Below are 24,174 nucleotides of genomic sequence, written 5' to 3' on the forward strand. Positions count from 1 at the left end.
TACATACTATTGATGTTAGGATAACTGGTCTGTAATTCTCAGGGATGTATTTTGGGCCCTTTTTAAATATTGGTGCTACATTGGCTTTTCTCCAATCAGCCAGTACCATTCCATGGCTGTCGTCCCAGAAGGAAGCGTCTTCTAAAGATGATTCACAAGAAAGCCCAGAAACAGTTTTCTGAAGACAAACCGATTAAGTACATGGATTACTGGAACCACGTCCTGTGGTCTGATGAGACAAGAATAAACATATTTGCTTCAGATGGTGTCAAGCATGTGTGGCAGCAACCAGGTAAGGAGTACAAGGACAAGTGTGTCTTGCCTACAGTAAAGCATGGTGGTGGGAGTGTCATGGTCTGGGGCTGCATGAGTGCTGCCGGCACTGGGGAGATACTGTTTATTTAGAGAACCATGAATGCCAACATGTACTATGACATACTAAAGCAGAGCATGATCCCCTCCCTTCGGAGACTGGGCCGCAGGGTAGTATAACATGATAACGACCCAAATACACCTCCAAGACAACCGCTGCCTTGCTTAAGAACCTGAGCATAAAGGTGATGGACTGGCCAAGCATGTCTCCAGACCTAAACCCTATTGAGTATCTGTGGGGCATCCTCAAATGGAAGGTGAAGGAGCGCAAGGTCTCTAACATCCACCAGCTCTGTGATGTCATCATGGAGGAGTGGAAGAGGACTCCAGTGGCAATCTGTGAAGCTCTGGTGAACTCCATGCCCAAGAGGGTTAAGGCAGTGCTGGAAAATAATGGCGGCCACACAAAATATTGACACTTTGGGCCCATTTTGGACATTTTCACTTGGGAGTGTACTCACTTTAGTTGCCAGCGGTTTAGGCATTAATGGCTGTGTTGAGTTATTTTGAGGGAACAGCACATTTACACTGTTATACAAGCTGTACACTCACTACTTTACATTGTAGCAAAGTGTCATTTCTTCAGTGTTGTCACATGAAAAGATAATAAAATATTTACAAAAATGTGAGGGGTGTACTTTTGTGAGTACACCCCTATATAGATACAGACACTATATTGCCAAAAGTATTTGGACACCTGCCTTTACACGCACATGAACTTTAATGGCATAGCAGTCTTAGTCCGTAGGGTTCAATATTGAGTTGGCCCACCCTTTGCAGCTATAACAGCGTCACCTCTTCTGCAACAGCTGTCCACAAAATTTAGGAGTGTGTCTATGGGAATGTTTGACCATTCTTCCAGAAGTGCATTTGCGAGGTGTGGACGAGAAGGCCTGGCTCGCAGTCTCTGCTCTAATTAATTTCATGGGTGTTCTAGTGGATTGAGGTCATGACTCTGTGCAGGCCAGTCAAGTTCCTCCACCCCAAACTCGCTCATCCATGTCTTTATGGACCTTGCTTTGTGCACTGGTGCGCAGTCATGTTGGAACAGGAAGGAGCCAACCCCTAAACTGTTTGGGAGCATGAAATTCTCCGAAATGTCTTGGTATGCTGACGCCTTAAGAGTTCCCTTCACTGGAACTAAGGGGCCAAGCCCAACCCCTGAAAAAAACACCACACCATAATCCCCCCTCCACCATATGATTTGGAGGGGTGGCCCAATACTTTTGGCAATATAGTGTGGATGAGCGAGTTTTGGGTGGAGGACTTGACTGTCCTGCCCAGAGTCCAGTGCAGAGTCCTGACCTCAACCTGATAGAACACCTTTGAGATCAATTAGAGCAGAGACTGCGAGCCAGGCCTTCTCTTCCACATCAGTGCCTGACTTCACAAATGGTCAAACATTCCCAAAGAGACACTCCTAAACCTTGTGGAAGAGTTAAAGCTGTTATAGCTGAAAAGGGTGGACCAACTCAATATTAAACCCTATGGACTAAGACTGGGATGCCATTAAAGGTCATGTGTGTGTAAAGACAGGTGCCCCAATACTTTTGGAAATATACCGGTGTGTGTGTACATATATATATATATATATATATATATATATATATATATATATATATATATATATATATATAGGCCCGGATTCACAAAGCACTTGCGCCGACGTATCTCGAGATACGCCGCGTAAATGCAAATATGCGCCGTCGTATCTGTGCGCCGGGCCCACAAAACTAAGATACGCCTAAAAACAGGCTTCATTCCACCAACGTAACTTGCCTACGCCGGCATAGTGTGGGCGCATATTTACGCTGGACGCCTTTGGCGCTCCCATTGATTTTCTATTCAAATATGCAAATGAGGGAGATACGCCGATTCACGATCGTACTTGCGCCCGACGCAGGCTACGACTGGTGCGCGTAAGTTGTACGTCTGGCGTAAAGTTAAGCCCCATAAAGGAGGTGTAACCCAGCAGCAGACATGCAAAGGTCTGCACCAGGGAACTCAAGCCGGCGTATTTTACGTAATTTACGTTGGACGTGAATATGGCCGGGCGTAGGTTACGTTCACGCCGTAGGCAGTGATCCGGCGTATCTTAGGCGTGGTTTTGAGCATGCGCACTGGGATGCGTCCACGGGACGGCGCATGCGCATGTTATACGTATCTGTCTGGTGCTCGGCCCATCATTTGCATGGGGGTCACACCTCATTTGCATGGCTCACGCCGACTTCCACTTACGCCGACTTACGCTTTGGAAACCCAGCGCAGTTTTGGGAGCATTGGCTTTGTGAATTCAATGCTTGCTTCTCTGCGCAGTATATATATATATATATATATATATATATATATATATATATATACTGTATATAAAGTTAGTTTTTTTGTTGCTTTTTTATTTATTGTCCAGACATTTTGAGAGTAACACAAATGTAAATCAGCTATTGGAAAATTCAGCATCAAATGTTAAAGCGGGAGTTCACCCGAATTTTTTTTTTTTTTACATTAGATTGATGCTCATTTTGTCTAGGGGAATCGGGTAGTTTTTTTAAAATCGAAGCAGTACTTACTGTTTTAGAGAGCGATCTTCTCCGCCGCTTCCGGGTATTTTCTTCGGGACTGGGCGTTCCTATTTGATTGACAGGCTTCCGACGGTCGCATACATCGCGTCACGAGTAGCCGAAAGAAGCCGAACGTCGGTGTGGCTCTATACGGCGCCTGCGCACCGATGTTCGGCTACTTTCGGAAAATCGTGACGCGATGTATGCGACCGCGGGAAGCCTGTCAATCAAATAGGAACGCCCAGTCCCGCAGCCCATACCCGAAAGCGGCGGAGAAGATCGCTCTCTAAAACGGTAAGTACTGCTTCGATCCCCTTGACAAAATGAGCATCAATCTAATGTTAAAAGTTACGTTTTCGGGGGAACCTCCACTTTAAGTCATCAAGTGTTTCATTTGATTATATTCCATTGTCACTAGGACAGGAACTGAGGGGAAGTCTTCCCAATAGGGAGAGAGACAGTCATAAAACTGACTACATTTCAGTCTTCCTTTCCCTATTCAAAAAGACAAATATATGAAGAGAGGATAAACTATTTCACATGCCTCTCTAACCTTCTGTGTTGTCTAACAACGTGCCCGTATATGTTCCTGCACGTGAATTTATTCTCCTTTGTCCAGATCAAAGGCATCTTTACAAGAGAACAGTCTCTGCCAGGACTAATTACCTGTCTTTCTTTCCTTGTGTAATGTAATTAAGTACATGTTGTTCTTTGTGTGGGGGAATTCAGTCGTCCTAGTTACAGAAATGAGAGTTCCTTGCCATAATCTGTCTAGCTCTATTGCTTCGTTTACTCACCTCCAAGTTACCATTATTGGCTGCCACAGCCAGAGCAGTCCGGCCTAGCTGGTCTTGAATATTCACATCAATTCCCTTTTCCAGCAGGTAGTACAAAGCTTCTAGTTTTCCCGTCTCTGCAGCAATATGTAGTGGGGTCAGATTCCCCGCAGCTTCTAGTGCTAGAGGGACCCCGTAGTCTTCAAGCAGCTCCATGATATGGACATGATTACTTACTGTGGCCCAGTGCAAAGGACTCCATTGGTTGTTATCACCTATACACGGGTCCAGGTTTTGTTTTAGCAATAGCTGGGTGATGAGTGTGTGCCCATTGGCAGCAGATAAGTGCAGAGCTGTGAGGCCTCCCTTTGTAAGGGCTGTGGCATGGGCCCCACGGTTAAGAAGCACTTCAGTCAGGTTGGTATGGCCACTCCATGCAGCGTGGTGGAGAGGGGTACAGCCTGAGGCATCTTGGATATGAAGAGAAGCTCCCCGTTGGATCAAAAGTTTTGCTGTGGCCGAGTGACCATTTGAAGCTGCACAGTGTAGAGCGGTCCATCCAAGATCATCCCTTAATGAGAAATAGATATGTATTAAATATTTAAAAAAATTATATTAAGAAAATAGTTGCATGCATTGTAAGTATGCGTTCATATGCAGAAAGTATGTGCAGGATCCCGTCGAGCCAAAAAGAGAACATGTCTTCTTTTTCCTCGACGGGAATGGAGAAACTTGCCTTGTCGAGTTCCACGACAGCCTAACAAGGAACTCGACGAGCAAAACGATGTGTTTCGCCCGTCGAGTTCCTCGGCCGTGTGTACGAGGCTTCACTCAGTTTTAGCACTGTTCCTTGTTGGAACATACATTGTTCCTGACCACTGGGCAACTTAGGCTTATGCAGGGCCGTCTTAATAGCATCCTGGGCCCCTGGGCAAAATAATGCTCTGGGGTCCCTACAATGGAGACATCAAGTAGGTAGGAGGCAGACAAACGGAGCTTCCCCCTTTTGGGTGGAGCTCCACATTAACTACATGAACAATCATTCTGTGCAGAAAAGAAACATTGGGAAAATACTACATACATAAAGTAACAAAGCTGTCCTGTGCATATAATATACCTGCTAGATTAATGCCTCCCCAGCACTCTGACCCATCTATATCCCAGATATCCCCCCAGCACTCTGACCCCTCTATTTCCCAAATATCCTCCCAGCACTCTGACCCTTCTATATCCCAGATATCCCCCCAGCACTCTGATCCCTCTATATCCCCCCAGCACTCTGACCCCTCTATATCCCAGATATCCCCCCAGCACTCTGACCCCTCTATATCCCAGATATCCCCCCAGCACTCTGACCCCTCTATATCCCAAATATACTCCCAGCACTCTGACCCTTCTATATCCCAGATATCCCCCCAGCACTCTGATCCCTCTATATCCCCCCAGCACTCTGACCCCTCTATATCCCAGATATCCCCCCAGCACTCTGACCCCTCTATATCCCAGATATCCCCCCAGCACTCTGACCCCTCTATATCCCAAATATCCTCCCAGCACTCTGACCCTTCTATATCCCAGATATCCCCCCAGCACTCTGATCCCTCTATATCCCCCCAGCACTCTGACCCCTCTATATCCCAGATATCCCCCCAGCACTCTGACCCCTCTATATCCCAGATATCCCCCCAGCACTCTGACCCCTCTATATCCCAGATATCCTCCCAGCACTCTGACCCTTCTATATCCCAGATATCCCCCCAGCACTCTGATCCCTCTATATCCCCCCAGCACTCTGACCCCTCTATATCCCAGATATCCCCCCAGCACTCTGACCCCTCTATATCCCAAATATCCTCCCAGCACTCTGACCCTTCTATATCCCAGATATCCCCCCAGCACTCTGACCCCTCTATATCCCAGATATCCCCCCAGCACTCTGACCCCTCTATATCCCAGATTTCCCCCCAGCACTCTGACCCCTCTATATCCCAGATATCCCCCCAGCACTCTGACCCCTCTATATCCCAGATATCCCCCCAGCACTCTGACCCCTCTATATCCCAGATATCCCCCCAGCACTCCGACCCTTCTATATCCCAGATATCCCCCCAGCACTATGATCCCTCTATATCCCCCCAGCACTCTGACCCCTCTATATCCCAGATATCCCCCAGCACTCTGACCCCTCTATATCCCAGATATCCCCCCAGCACTCTGACCCCTCTACACCCCAGATATCCCCCCAGCACTCTGACCCCTCTATATCCCAGTTATCTCCCCAGCACTCTGACCCCTCTATATCCCAGATATCCCCCCAGAACTCTGACCCCTCTATATCAACCCAGCACTCGGACCCCTCTATATCCCAGATATCCCCCCCAGCACTCTGACCCCTCTATATCCCAGTTATCCCCCCAGCACTCTGACCCCTCTATATCCCAGATATCCCCGCAGAACTCTGACCTCTCTATATCCCCCCAGCACTCTGACCCCTCTATATCCCAGATATCCCCCCAGCACTCTGACCCCTCTATATCCCAGATACCCCCCCACACTCTGACCCCTATAAATCCCCCCAGCACTCTGACCCCTCTATATGCTAGATATCCCTCCAGCACTCTGACCCCTCTAAATTCCCCCAGCACTCTGACCCCTCTATATCCCAGATATCCCCCCAGCACTCTGACCCCTCTAAATCCCCCCAGCACTCTGACCCCTCTATATCCCAGATATCCCCCCAGCACTCTGACCCCTCTATACCCCAGATATCCCCTCAGCAGTCTGACCTCTCTATATCCCCCACACTCTGACCCCTCTGTATCCCAGATATCCCCCCCCCAGCACTCTGACCCCTCTATATCCCAGATATCTCTCCCGCACCCTGACCTCTCTGTGTATCCATCACTCTCAGTGCCATCATGGGGCCCCCAATTTGAAGGCAGCGTGGGCTCAAGGACCAGCTGCTTTGGGAAAAGTGCACGGGCCCCCCATGCAGCTGGGGCACCTGGGCAGTGCCCAGGTGTGCCCTCTCATTAAGACAGCCCTGGGCTTATGCGTCGTACACGAGGTCGGACGTTTGACCATGCAAAAGTCCGCCGTGAGTCCGTCGGAAGTCCGACGGAAAGATAGAGTACAGGTTCTCTATCTAAGGTCTGTCGGACTTCCGATCAAAAAAGTCTGATGGAGGCTACACACAGCTTGACTTTCCGAGAAAAAAAGGCTGTCTGATTTTTTTTCTCGGCAAGTCTGACCGTGTGTACGAGGCATAAAGAACAGTGAGGAAGGTTGGAGAGGATAGAAACCCCTATGTATATTGAGGCATAGCAGAGTAAGATGGTTATCCTTCAAGTGATTCTGCTAAAAATTATATAATACATTTAAGTATATTTGAATCGTTGTGTCCTGCTTATTTATATGGGTGCTTTGGTAGGTGCTATTCCTGTCTTTCAGTGGGAACATTGTCTTCCAATACTTTCTGTCCTACTGTCCTACTGGTTGCTATTTTAATGGAAACTCTGAGGCCAGGCTACCCAGGGAAGAGCTTTTGGCTGCTAATGCCTCCTTCTGCTGCCATTTTCCAAAATTTTCACAAAATTTCTTCTGGTGATCCTGAAGTGATGGCAATCCTTATCTCAAATGCTACAGTTAAACCTGGTGGAGGGGATTAGGGTTGGTCCAGGATATATTGATTAAAGTGGACCTTCATCCTGTTCACCTACTTTGCATACTCTAATGCCGCGTACACACAACCGTTTTTTCCGTTGGAATAAACTCCGACGGGTTTTTCCGACGGATTTCCGCTCAAGCTGTCTTGCATACACACGGACACACCAAATTCCGACCGTCAAAAACAGGTTGACGTACAACACTACGATAAGCCTAGAAAATGAAGTTCAATGCTTCCGAGTATGAGTTTTTGAGCATGCATGTTTTTTTCTCCGTCGGAATTCCATACAGATGAACGGAATTTGAAAAAAAGAGAACATATTCTCTTTCTAAGTCCCTCGGAATTTCCGACAAAAAAAGTCTGATGGGTCATACACGCGGTCGGAATATCCGATGAAAAAATTCTGTAGGACTTTTTTCATCGGAAATTCCGACTGTGTGTGTACGCGGCATTAGAAAATTATCGGATTGGCCTAAAGCCCCGTACACACGAGCCAAATGTTGGGAGACATCAGCTGGTTCAATAAAAACCATCGGACATTCGCCCAGTGTTTATGTAAGCTAATAAGTGAGAGCGCTTATCAGTGTTCTGGCTATGGTTGTCCGAATACAACAGCTCAGTGGGGGAGATTGCTGTACTAACGTTGGATGGTTAGTACAGCGGCTCCGACCGGAGCTGTCATTTTTTCCCATTTAACCCCACTGAAAAACTATTAGTGCCAGATTCACGTAGGGCGGCGTAAATGTAAGCGGGCGTAGCGTATCGTATTTACGCTACGCCGCCGCAACTTAGAGAGGCAAGTGCAGTATTCACAAAGCACTTGCGTCTAAAGTTATGGCGGCGTAGCGTAAATGTGCCGGCGTAAGCGCGCCTAAATCAAATGAGGAAGAGGTGGGCGTATTTTATTCAAACTAATCATGACCCCACGTAAATGACGTTTCGAACGAATGGCGCATGCGCGCGCATGTTCAGTATCACGTCAAATTTTCAAATAAAATTACGCCCGCTCAATGCTTAGTCGACGTGAACGTAACCTACGCACAGCCCCATTCACGGACGACTTGCGCAAACGACGTAAAATACGACGCTGTTCGTACGTTTCCCTGATTTATGAGGGGTAACTTTACACCGGCGTATGTCTTACGTAAACGACGTATCTTGATACGCCAGGCGCACGTACGTTCGTGAATTGGCGTATCTAGCTAATTAGCATATTCAATGCGGAAATATACGGAAGCGCCACCTAGCGGCCAGCGTAAATATGCACCCTAAGATACGGCTGCGTAGGAGACTTACGCCACTCGTATCTAGGCAACTGTGAGGCGTATCTGATTCTATGAATCAGGCGTCGAGTTGCGACGGCCCGCACTCAGAGTTACGACGGCGTATCTGGAGATACGCCGTCGTAACTCCTATGTGAATCTGGGCCTTAGTGTGTACCAGGCTTTAAGGTGCCACATCCCCATTTGGATTCAGAAAATGATTTAACATGGCGGGATTTTAAAGGCATAACACAGATTTATAGTTAAAATTTTAAATCATAGCAGCATAATGCTGGATTCACTAGGGACGTGAGTATGTTTATTGTGGGCAACAAAAAGGGGATTTAAATGTAGCATTACCCCCAGTGGAGCTGCTGGATTTTTGAGCGGCGTGTTACCTCGTGGCTCCTCTGAAATTCCTAGGGGTGAATGATGCGTATTGCATGTAGTAGAAGTAAAGGAATGTCCAGACAGGTTCTCTTTGCTGTGCTCTTTATTACCCAGCCGGGTAAAAACAGGCACCATCACCAACTGCCTTTTACCCCATCTGGGGCAGCTACATTTGGTGAGTGGGGACCTATGAGGGGGGAGCACCACAGTCACTTTATCACTGGATCGTGAGAGATCGGCACTGAGTTATATCACTTTACCACATTCGGCATTAAGGGCCAGATTCACAAAAGAGATACGACGGAGTATCTCAGATACTCCGTCGTATCTCTCAGAGTATCTATGCGACTGATTCAAAGAATCAGTTATGCATAGATAGCCAGAAGATCCGACAGGTGTAATGGACTTACACTGTCGGATCTTAGGATGCAATACCGCGGCCGCCGCTGGGGGGAGTTTGCGTCGTAAACCAGCGTCGGGTATGCAAATTAGGAGTTACGGCGATCCACAAAGATTTTTCCCGTCGTTACGTCTTCGCAAGTGTTAGATTTCCGTCGCAAAGATAGGGCACCTTTAATATGGTGTAAAAGTACTCCACCATGTTAAAGTAAGCCCGTCTTTCCCGCGTCGCTTTTGAATTATTTAAAAAAAAAAAATTTTCCCGGCGTAAGTCATTTGATCACATTGCGATTCACAAAACGTTGGCACGTCGTAATTTTGCGCAAAGCACGTCGGGAAATTTGCGAACAATATAAATGAACAATATGATGACAATTGTTCATTTATAATTAGTCGCTTGGGAGGTAACAGAACACAGGAGCCCATACTATACCTCTATGCACATACAGGTTCTCTATCACATTTTTGTTTAACCACTTCCATACCAGGTACTTACGCAGCTTCCCGCCCAAGCCAATTTTCAGCTTTCAGCACTGTCGCACTTTGAATGGCAATTGCGCGGTCATGCTACACTGTACCCAAACAAAATTGGCGTCCTTTTTTCCCCACAAATAGAGCTTTCTTTTGGTGGTATTTGATCACCTCTGCGATTTTTTTTTTTGCGCAACAACTAAAAAAAGGCTGAAAATTTGGAAAAAAAATTACGTTTTTATTTTTTTCTGTTAATTTTTTTGTAAATAAGTTTTCTCTTTCAATTACGGGCACTGATATGGCGGCACTAATGGGCACCGATGAGATGGCACTGATGGACATCGATGAGGTAGTACTGACGGGCACAGATGAGGTGGCACTGATTGGCGGCACTGGTATGCGACACTGATGGGCACACATAGGCGGCACTGATGGGCACACATAGGCGGCACTGATGGGCACACATAGGCGGCACTGATGGGCACACATAGGCGGCACTGATGGGCACACATAGGCGGCACTGATGGGCACTCATGGGCGGCACTGGGCACTCATAGGCGGCACAGATGGGCACTCATGGGCGGCACTGATGGATACTTATGGGTGGCACAGATGGGCACTGCTAGGTGGGCACTGGGCATGGATGGGCACTGTGGGGTGGCACTGATGGACACTGGGGTGGCGCTGATGGACACTGGGGTGGCGCTGATGGACACTGGGGTGGCAGCACTGATTGTTGCCAGTCAGTGCCCATTTGTGGGCACTGACTGGCATCTTTTTTCTGTATGTTTTTTTTTTTTATTTATTTTTTAGACTTTTTTTTTTTTTTTTCATTTTTTTTTTTTTTTTTGCCCACCCTGGTGCTCCAGGGTGGGCATCCCTGGTGGTCCAGTGTGGCGATCCGAGGGGGGGCTGCGCTGATAAACAATCAGCGCGAACCCCCCCTGTCAGGAGAGCCGCCGATCGGCTATCCTCTACACGCGTCTGTCAGACGCGAGTGAGGAAGAGCCATCGACGGCTCTTCCTGTTTACATCGTGATCAGCCGTGGTTGGACACGGCTGATCACGTGGTAAAGAGTCTCCGCCGGAGGCTCTTTACCGAGATCGGAGATGCAGGGTGTCAGACTGACACCCCGCATCACCGATCGCCGCGATGCGCGCCCCCACGGGCGCGCGCGGCATGAAATCCTGCAGGACGTTCTAGAACGTCCTGTCAGGATTTCATAACCACTTCCCGGACGTAAATCGGCCATAGGCCGGGCGGGAAGTGGTTAAACAATATTTATCACACATGGGTATTATCATTTCCAGCAACCTGCTGGACTGCACAGGATCCTGACCATCTGTACAGAAGCACATACTTATAAACCCATATATATTTTATATATTTGTTCATTTTTATTTATTATTTCTCACACACGATACCTGGAAAGCAACAGAGGTTGGTGGCCTAGGCATAGACACCTTTTTTTGGCACATCTATTACCAGTATAAGGGTAACCTCAACACACCATACCTTTATTCCAATGTGTTATTATTATAGGGAGTCCACCCTTTATTGGATTTAGCCCTATCACAGGTTACCCGACACAGATATACTTGTTTCTGGGAACCCACATTCATCTCATTAGGCCCCCTGACTGTCACAGCAGCGCCACCTACCCTCTTCTTGCTCTAATTACTATATAGGTCTCTTTACTGAGGTCCTACAGGGAGGCAGCAGCTTTTTACATTTTACCTTAGCGTGGATTCTATTTTTGTGTGAGTGTAAACAAACCTCTCCCCTTGCTTCCTAGTGAGCCTGTCACTGATCGTCTGTTCCCTGTCATAGGGAACGACGATCAGTGATGTCACACGCCCCCCCTACAGTAAGAAACACACATTAGGGAACACTTTAGGGAACACACATTAGGGAACACCCATTTAGCGCCCCCTACATGTTAACCCCTTCACTGCCAGTGTCATTTTCACAGTAATCTGTTTGCTGTAAAAATTACAATGGTCCCAAAATAGTGTCAAAAGTGTCCGATGTGTCTGCCATAATGTCGCAGTCACGATAAAAATTGCAGAACTGCATTACTCGTAAAAAATAAATTATTAATAAAAATGCCATAAAACTATCCGCTATTTTGTATACGCTATAACTTTTGCACAAACCAATCAATAAACGCTTATTGCGATTTTTTTTTACCAAAAATATGTAGAGGAATACGTATCAGCCTAAACTGAGGAAAAAAATGTTTTTTATATATTTTTGGGGGATATTTATTATAGCAAAAAGTAAAAAATATTGAATTTTTTTCAAAATTGTCGCTCTATTTTTGTTTATAGCGCAAAAAATAAAAACCGCAGAGGTGATCAAATACCACCAAAAGAAAGCTCTATCTAAAAAAGGAAGTCAATTTTGTTTGGGAGACACGTCGCACGACCGCGCAATTGTCAGGTAAAATGCTGCAGTGCCGAATCGCAAAAAGGGGCCTGGTCCTTTAGCTGCATAATGGTCCGGGGCTTAAGTGGTTAACGGCACTCAGCCATTCACAGAAAGCGGTGTATTCTATCAATGAAAAAAAAGCTTCCTTTGATAGGTTGAGTCATAGAGGAGGGCTGATGATGTCACAACCTCTAACTCAGGCCAATCAGAGTTCACCTTTAAATCTGTAGGTAAAACTGTACATTCTCGGAAAAGAAAAGAGAAAAAATTCTGTCTCATACACATAAGTCTTCCATATGCACCAGGGTACAGGAGACTAATTACAAGATCTTAACCGGGAGGTATAGAACCCCAGACCTGCTACACAAAATCTTCCCTGCGACGTCGGACAGATGTTGGCGTTGCATGGAAGACAAGGGCACACTGTTACATGTCTTTTGGTCCTGCCCTCGCCTCCATCACTTCTGGAGCGAGGTTCGACGGATTACGCAGCAGTTCTCAGACCGTGAGATCCCTGATGATCCAGCATTCTTCCTTCTCCACGCGACTGATGCCCCAACGTGGGTGTACAAGAAATCAATTGTTCGTCATCGGTTAGACGCTGCCAAGGCCTGCATTCCAGTCCGCTGGAAATCGCCTCTCCCGCCGACTATCGCCATGTGGTTGCAGAGAATAGATGAGATCAATAAGATGGAGGATATTATCCTTACGAGTCAGGATAGGCAGGAAGCTTACACAGACACCTGGCGTATCTGGAATATCTTCTCCTACTCCGAGGAAGGTATTACCCTAAGAGGTGAGAGCGCCTCGACCTGAACTCTTTTGATTTAGTCTGTAATAAGCTCTCCACAGGGGCCTTAGGCGGTGGCACATTAGTGATGGCCCTGATGGTGGCGAACAAGATGTGCTGTCCATGTTCACGACCCCCCCAATACCTAGCCCCCCACCCCCTCCCCGTTCACCTTTAATCCTCTTCTCCTCCTTTCTCTCTCTATCTGTACACTCTAAGAGAGTGCTCGCTCTCTATCTTTGTCTGCGCCTATCTCTTTCTACTCCTATTTTCTACATAAATCTGGAAAGTAAGGGAGACGGGACCATGGGACCTTGACGGCTGGTTAGATTTTAGAGGCACGTGTTGAGAACCACGCGCAGACGGAGGGGAAAACAGGGAGAGGTGGAGATGACGCCGTGAGGCGCATAGCTATGTCCCTATACAGATGGTTGGATAACTGATCCCGTTGTTGTGATGGATAATGTTGCTCTGTAATGTATACAATGACCCGTCTTTAATTCTGTGTTATGCCTTTTGATGTTTTGTTTTATCCTATTTACCTTGCCGATGACTGTAATGCCGGGGAGGTTCCCGTGGACCCCCTTTTCCCTGTTTATAAATAAAAAAAAAGAAAAAAAAAATCTGTAGGTAGCTTTAATTCAAATAATTCCTGGTGATCTTGCCATGAAGGTCTTTGTTCAGGTTTTTGTTCCGCTGTCTGTCTCCCAATGGTGCTTCTATGTTATCACCCTATCACTTGGGCCTTTGATAGAAAATACAAGTGCGCTTTCAAAAAAAAATTACGCTGGCATGGACCATCAGTGGGGTTCATGCAGCCATCACTAGTGTACTATCACGCATCTACGCAGTAAGTGGCTTCATAGAGGCAGTAATAAAATGCAAAAAAGAAAAAAAGAAAAGGCCAGTCATTTATTTAAAAGACATTTTTATGATGCATAGTGCTTAGGCAAACTTTTCGGTTAAGATTTACATTTACAGTACTTTAAATAACTCATACATCTTAATGAAATGGCTGACAAAACAAAAAATTCCTATGTGCTCATATTAATCACTTTCCAAACATTGGCAAATAATTGTTTTTCTACATGTGACAGGGCTCAAAGAACAACATAAAAGGCTTTCAAACCATTGGATTACTCTACACTAACAAATGTTCTGTATCTCTTTTCTGTTGACCAGCCAGAGACTTGCAGCCAAGAAACTTCAATAAATAAACGGTGACATGTGCAAAGTCTTATGTGTTCAATACACATCAAGGCTAGCAAAGGCTTAACTTTATAAATAAGTGGTACATTCAGACAAAACCTCAATGCCTTTAACAGATTTTATATATGTAATGGAATTTTACTAAATAGGGTTGAAAAGAACCAGTACAGCCGTTGTATGTAGTCAATAATTATATTAATATTATGATATGTCACCACAATAAAGAGGTATTGTAAAAATGTGCTAGCTGTCATATCATTCTCTGTAGTTTCCTCTTGGCTAACGCGTTTCACCCAGGGAAGTGTGCAGCAGTGCTTTCTTGGATTGTCTACCATTAATTATCTTACTTTCAATATTTCAATAAAAAACAAACAAAAAATTATCCCCTGTATATTTTGTAAGTTTGCCCCCTTACAAAGAAATTAAGGGGCAGATTCACAAAGGAGATACGACGGAGTATCTCAGATACTCCGTCGTATCTCTCAGAGTATCTATGCGACTGATTCATAGAATCAGTTACGCATAGATATCCCTAAGATCCGTCAGGTGTAATTGTTTTACACTGTCGCATCTTAGGATGCAGTACCGCGGCCGCCGCTGGGGGGAGTTTGCGTCGTAAACCAGCGTCGGGTATGCAAATTAGAAGTTACGGCGATCCACGACGGATTTTTGCGTTCGATACGTCGCCGCTAGTCTAGTTTCCTGTCGCAAAGTTAGTCGTCGTTTTTGGTGCCTTATCTTTACACAGCAATCGTATTGCTGTATAAAGTATGGCCGTCGTTCCCGCGTCGAAATTTAAAAATTGACGTAGTTTGCGTAAGCCGTCCGGGAATACGGAATTACGCTACGCGCGTCGCCGTTCAAAAAAATTACGTCATTTCGCGCAAAGCACGGCGGGAGTTACGAAACGTAGCATGCGCAGTAGGTCCGGCGTGGGAGCGCGCCTAATTTAAATGACACACGCCCATTTAAATTACGCGGGCTTACGCCGGAGTTTTCATCGCAAGTGCTTTGTGAATCAGGCACTTGCGATGAAAACTTGCGGCGGTGTAACGTATCTATGATACGTTACGCCGCCGCACTTCTACCTGAATCTGGCCCCATGGGCCTATATTTGTTATCATAGGCGTATTTTAAATGATAGAGATGGAATATCAACCAAAAATCCAGAAAAAAACATGATATAAATATTATAAATTGAGTTGCAGTTCAGTGAGTAAAATAAATATTTGATCCTCTACCAACCAACAATAATTCTGGCTCCCACAGACTGGCTACAGTATGTGCTCATGTGGTACACAGATGAGTCCTGTCAATTTAGGTAACGACAACTCGTAATGTGATGTGTATAAAAGACACCTGTCCACAGAATCTCTTTCTTCTATTCAAACCTCACCATCATTGGCAAGGCCAAAGAGCTGTCAAAGGACCACAGGGACAAGACTGTAGACTTGCACAAGGCTGCAATGGGCTAAAAGACCACCAGCAAGATGCTTGGTGAGAAGGATACAACTGTTGGAGTGCTTTTTCAAAAAAAGGAAGAAATACAAAATAATCATCAATGGCCCTCGGTCTGGAGCTCCATGCAACATTTCGCCTTATGGAGTAAGAATGTTAATGAGAAAAATGAGGGATCAGCCTAGAACTACACAGGAGGAGCTTGTGAATGATCTCAATGGAGTCGGGACCACAGTCACCAAACAAACCATTGGTAACACAATACGCAGCCATGGAGTCATGAAAAAAATCGCTGATCGCCGCCATTAGTAGTAAAAAAAAAAAATATTAATAAAAATGCAATAAAACTATCCCCTATTTTGTAAACGCTATAAATTTATACCAGTGAAGGAATATTTTATATGCATTCTCTTGGGCTAGAGCATTATTGGAACATTTAGCCAAATTGGTTTTACTCCATTCAGTGATATCTAAAGAATTTTTCAAAAGGTCTTAAGAGGGTCAGACATGTTAAGGAAGAAGAAGAAGAAGAAGAGAGAAGGGTATTTATAAAATTTGTAATTAGAATTAAGCATAATGGGCCAGATCCAGGCGTACTTTCAAATTTCCCGCGTCGTATCTTTAGTTTGAATCCTCAAACCAAGATACGACAGCATCTGGGTTCGATCCGACAGGCGTACGGCTTCGTACGCCTTCAGATCGTAGATGCAATACTTCGGCGTCCGCTGGGTGGAGTTTGCGTCGTTTTCCGCGACGGGTATGCAAATTAGCTTTTTCCGACGATCCACGACCGTATGCGCGGCCGTCGCATTCTCTTACGTCGTCTCTAGTCGGCTTTTTCCGGCGTATAGTTAAAGCTGGTATTTTGCGGCGTATAGTTAGACTTGCCATGTTAAGTATGGCCGTCGTTCCCGCGCCGAAATTTGAATTTTTTTTTTGCGTAAGTCGTCCGTGAATAGGGATGGACGTAATTCATGTCTAAGTTAAAAAAATTACGTCGTTGTGATGTCATTTAGCGCAATGCATGGCGGGAAATTTAGGGACGGCGCATGCGCAGTTCATTTGGCGCGGGGACGCGCTTCATTTAAATGAAACACGCCCCCTACTCGCCGATTTGAATTACGTGCCGAGAGATACACTACGCCACCGTAACTTACGGCGCAAATTCTTTGTGGATTCGAAGAATTCAAAAGTAAGTTACAGCGGCGTAGCGTATCTCACATACGCTGCGCCTATCTAAATGTATGTGGATCTGGCCCAATGAGTCTAATAGAGGGCGATGCCAATGTTTCGAAAGATAAGATTGTGTTTTGATCCCTTCTTTTTTTTTTTTTTAAAGTGTATTTTTTGTGCGTGTACTCGAGAGAGGAGCCGGACTGCAGGAGTTGGGAGTAGGCAGGCCTCCCCCAGAGGCAATCTGCCACCTTTCTCCATGCCCCGGGTGGCAATGGTGGCTGTGTGAGGGGGTCCTCCCACACAGCCCGCCCTACCTGCTCCGCTTTGAAGCCCAACGGGGCAGAGGGACTCCCTATAAGGGAGTGAGAGGATCTAGCCCGCTCAACCAGCCCCGTTAGTCCTTTGCCTCTCTTTTTAGAGACCGCGTGGTCAAAGTGCGTGCATGTTAGCCCAATTTCGAGTGCGTGTAAGTGTGGGGGTTTTTGCGGGAGGGGGGTGGGCGTACTAAGCGCAAGCTTACCTCGCATAGCACACCCACCGGGAGCCGGGCTGAGACCACCAAACTCAATTCACATGTAGCTGAGACCGGGATCCGAACCTCTAGCTGCAGAGGTGAATGGCTTGTCAGCGCAGTGCCAATCGCCCCTGAGCCACCGCAGCTCCCCGTTTTGATCCCTTCTAATGATAAGAGGTCATGTATAAATTTAACATTTTAATTAATTAATTAATTAATTAAAAATAAAAATTTCTGAATCCTCCATGGTTTTCAGGTTTAAAACAGGCCATGAGTAGACAACATATAGCCTTCTAGCTGTCTGCCAACCACCCTACTAAAAGTGATTAACCCTTAATTCAGAGTATCGGCTAGGGCTGTTGCCAGTGTAAACAAGCCCTTAAGTGTAAAGTAAGCCTGTTTAATTCTCCAGTATGAGCAAGTTTGTAGAGCTGAAGAAAATTCCACAATCAGATTGTACAGTGTATTGCCAGCCTTAAGTTTATGGTAACTAACCTGTCATCAATTTTTTCTCCTTGTTGGAGTAATTGTTTTACAAGACGTGTGTTCCCATTCCAGGCAGCCATATGAAGAGCTCTCCATTCTGCATTGGTATTGCCTTGTTTATCTGGCAGGCTCATCTCCTCGCTCAACTGCAGACATCTCCTAGCCAGCTCTACTTCGGGAGTCAGTCTTCCCACCCTCTGATGCATACCTGAAAAATTACACATACAGCTTCATTACGGCTCATTTTTAGAAATAAAGCTGATTTAGCAACAACAAGAGTTTAACAAGGAGCACTGCGCAGCTCACGCACATGTAGTGGGAAGCCAGCTGTGAAGCCACAAGGAGTCACAGCTGGCTTCCTACAGTTAGCAAACTAGTGGCAGAGACCCAAAGACCAGTGAAGACTGTGCTGGATCCTTGGACAGATAAATGTCCTTTTATTAGGTGGTAAGTGTCAAGTAACATCCACATGGATGTCAGAACCCAAAGTTTCACAGCAGAACATGGCCCAAAGCATCACCCTGCCCAGTGGCGGCTGGCGCTCAAATTTTTTGGGGGTGTGAAGAATGTGGAAGAGGGGGAGACATTTTTGACACGTGTCATGTGTTATGTCAATAGTCTCTTTCTTCCAGGCGTTTCGTTCCCAATATACAAGACTTAGGCTCTCTTCATAACTACGAAGTTTATTCTTCAAGATTGACAGGCAAAAGACAATGCTTACATTATGGCAGCTGGTAACACATGGCAAGATGCTAATTCAGAAGGTTTCAGAATTAGATGGTACATCTTTCTGCTAGGTAAGGTCCCTTCCAGCAGGGTCGGATGACCCCGAGTTCCTGCAGGGTCGGGAGACCCTCAAGTTCCTACTAGCTACTCAAACCACATGGATTCTTATACTGTTCTTAAAGCCAAGCTAAGCATAATTTACATTTAGAATAACTCCAAGAAAGATGGTGATGCTCCTGTCACAAACGTAACACCCACTTGTGTATATTAAGTAACATAACTCCACCCACTGTCTTGACGTAGAACTCCAAAAATACTTGTAACCTACAACAGATGACCTTTCTCTTTCCTCATCAACCTTCAAAATTAACATGTTTTCAATATAGATGTCAGAAACCTTTATCACTTAAAATAGTAATAAATTCAAAATCTAACAATTCCCCCTTAATGCACTATACGGTAATTAACAAACAAAATAAGTGCATTCATCTTAAATAATAAATGTTTCTGATCCTCTTTTTTTCCAATACAAACAATACAATTTAGCATTTTAGATATTGTACATAAACTTTTTCCAAAACTCTGAAAAATTCCTGTGAAATATTTAACCATTTCATTCCATCAAGAATCTATAAATTATTATTATTAATTAATTTTAATTTATTCTCCATCTAAATTATGTAATATTAAAAAAAGTTCTTCCTTTACCTCCATAAATTTTACTTTTTATAACTTCAACCATATCATATAACTATTTTAACATAAAGAAGAAATAAATATATTTGTATCAAATTATATTACTCTATAATATAATTTATTTATCTATCTATCCATTTAATTTGTTTATCTAGCCATGACCAACAAGCAACTCTTTCTTTTATTTTTTTTCAATGTTCCATATTATTTAATTCAACAATAACTCTGTTTGGACACGTTAAAATCCTTTTCTTCCACACAAGCCTGTATGTACCCTAACTATATTAAAGCGGAGTTCCACCTAAAAATGGAACTTCCGCTTAATCCACTCCTAGCCCCCTTACATGCCACATTTAGCATGTAATTTTTTTTGGGGGGGGGGGAGTGGGGGCTTCAGGATGAGTGGGACTTCCTGTCCCACTTCCTCCTTTCCGCCGAGGGGCTGGTAAGGCAAATAGCTTAATCGCCTTATTGCAGCCCCTCCTTGTAGGCGAGTGCCTGTCCAATCGGACGGCGCCGCGCCGCTCGCGCATGCGCAGTGCCGCTTGCGCATGCGCAGTGGGTGCCCGGCCGTGAAGCCGAAAGCTGTCATCAGGAGCCTCTTTGTTCTAGGTTCTTTTGATTGGGTTTTCCCAAGACTTGAGCAATCATGAAAGTTTTCATCTCGTCTCTTCATCTCCCCTTTTTTGTCAAGTATTTAGGGAAAAATTTACCAATATGGCTGGCTTTGGCAATGAAGAATGTGAAAGAGGGGGAGACATTTTTGACACGTGTCATGTGTTATGTCAATAGTCTCTTTCTTCCAGGCGTTTCGTTCCCAATATACAAGACTTAGGCTCTCTTCATAACTACGAAGTTTATTCTTCAAGATTGACAGGCAAAAGACAATGCTTACATTATGGCAGCTGGTAACACATGGCAAGATGGTAATTCAGAAGGTTTCAGAATTAGATGGTACATCTTTCTGCTGGGTAAGGTCCCTTCCAGCAGGGTCGGGTGACCCCGAGTTCCCACAGGGTCGGGAGACCCTCAAGTTCCTACTAGCTACTTAAACCACATGGATTCTTATACTGTTCTTAAAGCCAAGCTAAGCATAATTTACATTTAGAATAGCTCCAAGAAAGGTGGTGATGCTCCTGTCACAAACGTAACACCCACTTGTGTATATTAAGTAACATAACTCCAAAAATACTTGTAACCTACAACAGATGACCTTTCTCTTTCCTCATCAACCTTCAAAATTAACATGTTTTCAATATAGATGTCAGAAACCTTTATCACAAACGTAACACCCACTTGTGTATATTAAGTAACATAACTCCACCCACTGTCTTGACGTAGAACTCCAAAAATACATGTAACCTACAACAGATGACCTTTCTCTTTCCTCATCAAACCTTCAAAACCTTCATATGCAGCTTCTGTGCCCATCATATGCAGCTTTTGTGCCCATCATATGCAGCCTCTGTGCCCATATTATACAGCCTCTGTGCCCATCTTATACAGCCCGTGCCCATCTTATGGTGGCTGTGCCCATAATATGAAGCCTGTGCCCATAATATGCAGCTTATGTGCCCAAAATATGCAGCCTGTGCCCATAATATGCAGCCTGTGCCCATCTTATAAAGCCTATGTTCCTATCATATGCAGCTTTTGTGCCCATCATATACAGCCACTGCGACCCCCTCCCCCCGCTCGCCCACTCACCGTATGACCTGTACACACTTACCCCATCCTGGTGGCAGATCAGGCAGCGGGTCAGGCAGCAGGTCAAGCGACGGCTCCTACATCCTCCATCGTTCTCTCTCCTCCCGTGCGTGCGTCTCTTCTTCCTTCTGGATCTAATCAGGTGCTTCAAAAAAACACCCCCACCGCTGTAATTAAGGCACCAGGGTCCAAAAAGGGGCCAGACGCGATGTTAAGCATGAATCTATCCATTTTACAAAGAGGTGGGTGGCTGGAGAGTGGGGGTGGTGCCTGTGCGCCGTTAATGGATGCACTGCCAATGACCCTGCTTCTGCCAGCTTGCCTATACTACATCCTGGTGCCATCTCTTCCTCAGGTAAGCAATGCACATGCACCCAACCATCCCCGTGATGTAAAAGAAAACATGATTTATCAGACCAGACCACCTTCTTACATTGCTCAATGGTCCAGCTCGGATGCTCATGTGCCCATTGTAGGTGTGTTTGGCTGTGGACACGGGTCAGCATGGGCACTCTGACTGGTCTGTGGCTACACAGCCCCATACACAACATTTATCTTCCTTTCTTCCTGTTTGAGTTATGTTCACCAGGGCTCAAAATTTAAAGTCCTGGCCTTAAGAGTTACTCGCCACCAGTTGCCCCACCCAACCCCTACCCTGCCCCGCCCCTAAGCAAGCTCTAGTAAATTATCTGGAGCGATCGCTTACTATGTCCAATTCAGAAAAGGAAGAGGCCAGTAAATTACAGATCCCCCACAGCATCTGGCGGGAAAGGAGAGGAGGGAAGTCGGCTGCATGGCACGAGGAGGGGTGGAGAAGAGGGGAACGGAGGAGCTGTCAAAGCATGGGGGGGGGGCGGAGGAGGAAGACAGGGGACAGCAGGAGTGTCTGGAGGAGCACCCAGGGGGGCGGAGGAGGAGGATACGGAAGGGGGTCTGAAGAGGAGGACACAGGGAACAACTGGGGATGACCGGTTCGGCGGGAGGGACAGCTGTGAACACTGATCTTCCTGCATAGCTTTTCAGCTGCCAGGCGCCGAAGGGAGAGGAGGAGAAGCGTCTGTCAGCTGAAAAGCTATGCAGGGAGATTGGTGTTCACAGTTGGCACTCCTGCTGCACCAATCATCCCTGGCTGTGAACCGGGGACCACCCATGTGTGCAGTGTGAGTCACAGTGCCCCCCCCCTCAGGGCCCCGTGTGCATTGAACACCCTGCACCCATGTATGATACGCCACTGGTTTATGCACATATGCTTCAACATGGCATATCTTTATGAACATGCATGGATAAATGCATTTATGCACCAAATTGAGCATTTTTTTACACTGGATTTTTTTGTCAGTGGCTGGCAGAAAATCCAACATAGATAGGAGAATTTTAATATACCTGTGTGTTAACCCTAAGGCCGACCATAGATGGTTCAAATCAATGCCGCCAGCTTTTTTTTTTTTTTCATTCAAACCATGTATGGGCAGCAGTGGCGGCTGCTGTTTTTTTTTTTGGGGGGGGGGGGGGGGGGGGCGGCAAACAACCACCCCCTTCCCCTGCTCCTGGAAACTGGCAGCGGCTCCTGAGTCCTCTTCCCCATCACATCGGCTTCCGCCATGCGTCTCCTCCCTTTCTCCTAGACGTCGAGTAGGATTACCTGTCCTTTCAGCCAATCGGGTGACGTGACTCAAGACTCGCTTCCTAATTGGCCAGGAGGTGATTCAGTGTTACAAATAGCGAATATTGATTCGCTATTGTAACACACCTGGATGGGATCGTTTGCATTCTCTGCACCACAATCCCACCCTATTTTGAAGCCTATTAGAGCCTCTGGCTCTTATTAGGTGCTTCAAAAAAACACCCCCCCTGTTGGAATGTGTCCAGCATCCTGCATAGGGGCTGGCCGCATGAATTAAGGGTGGTGGCTCCCCTAATCGGCAGGCTGAACATTTCAAGTTGGGTACAACCAGCCTGTGTGATTTTACATGCAATTATCGCTTGCTAGCAAAAAATCACTGGTTTCGTCTGACAGGGGCGGCTTTGCCCAAAAATACAATTGCTCAGCGGGAGGGATGCCCCTGACAACACTATAGGGGTTATTTACGAAAGGCAAATCCATTTTGCACTACAAGTGCAAACTACAAGTGCTCTTGAAATTGCACTGAAAGTGCATTTGGAAGTGCAGTCGCTGTAAATCTGAAGGGTAGATCTGAAATGAGGGGAAGCTTTGCTGATTTTATCATCCAATCATGTGCAAGCTAAAATGCTGTTTTTTTATTTTCCTTGCATTTCCCCCTCTGATCTACAGCGACTGCACTTCCAAGTGCACTTTCAGTGCAATTTCAAGTGCACCTTGCACTTGTAGTTTGCACTTGTAGTGCAAAGTGGATTTTCCTTTAGTAAATAACCCCCCAATATTTTGTACTTTTTGCTGTAATAAATAGCCCCAATATTTTTATTTTTTATTTTTATCCTCAGTTTAGACCGATATGTATTCTTCTACATATTTTTGGTAATAAAAATCGCAAAAAGCGTATATTGATTGGTTTGCGCAAAAGTTATAGCGTCTACAAAATAAGGGAATGGATTTATGGCATTTTTATTATTATTATTATTATTATTTTTTTACTAGTAATGGCGGCGATCTGCGATTTTTATTAGGACTGCGACATTATGGCAGTCATATTGAACACTTTTGGAGAGGAAAAAAGTGATTTCAGTGAAAGTCCGCTTTAAATCACCTCAGCTTCCAGAGGGGGAGGGACATATTTTTTTTCATTTTCACCTTAGGCATCCTGGGACCTTGTCACTGTTTCAGCACAATGCCACTTATCACCTAAGTCTTAATTTACAATGGATGCTAATTACCCGGCATCAGATTAGGTTTAATAACAAAACATTATAGAGCTCTGAGCAATAAAGCAATCAGCAGTTATTAATGGGAGCACAAAAGCTTGTTTTATTTCCCGATCAGCAGGAGATGAATATCAGACAATAACATGCAATTACTAGTTCCCCGTTCACATAAAACCACATCTACAAATACACAATGAAGAAATAAAAGCTGCAATACTGCTCTACAAACACGAGAGACCGCAGGT

The 24,174-nt window shown here is 45.4% G+C and overlaps 1 protein-coding gene across 1 annotated transcript in view; it reads right to left on the reverse strand.

Moving 5' to 3' along the window:
• Nucleotides 1–24,174, reverse strand: part of ANKRD65 (ankyrin repeat domain 65) — a 44,358-nt gene that overhangs the window by 9,780 nt on the left and 10,404 nt on the right. Inside the window, exons 2-3 of the mRNA XM_040325799.1 lie at nucleotides 17,969–18,167; nucleotides 3,728–4,277 (exon numbers count right to left, since the gene is read on the reverse strand). Of these exons, the coding sequence (XP_040181733.1) occupies nucleotides 3,728–4,277; nucleotides 17,969–18,165 (747 nt within the window). The 5' untranslated portion in view covers nucleotides 18,166–18,167. The remainder of the gene's footprint in view (nucleotides 1–3,727; nucleotides 4,278–17,968; nucleotides 18,168–24,174) is intronic.

The sequence above is a fragment of the Rana temporaria genome, chromosome 10 (genome assembly GCF_905171775.1).
Source record: "Rana temporaria chromosome 10, aRanTem1.1, whole genome shotgun sequence".
Taxonomy (NCBI): Eukaryota; Metazoa; Chordata; class Amphibia; order Anura; family Ranidae; genus Rana; species Rana temporaria.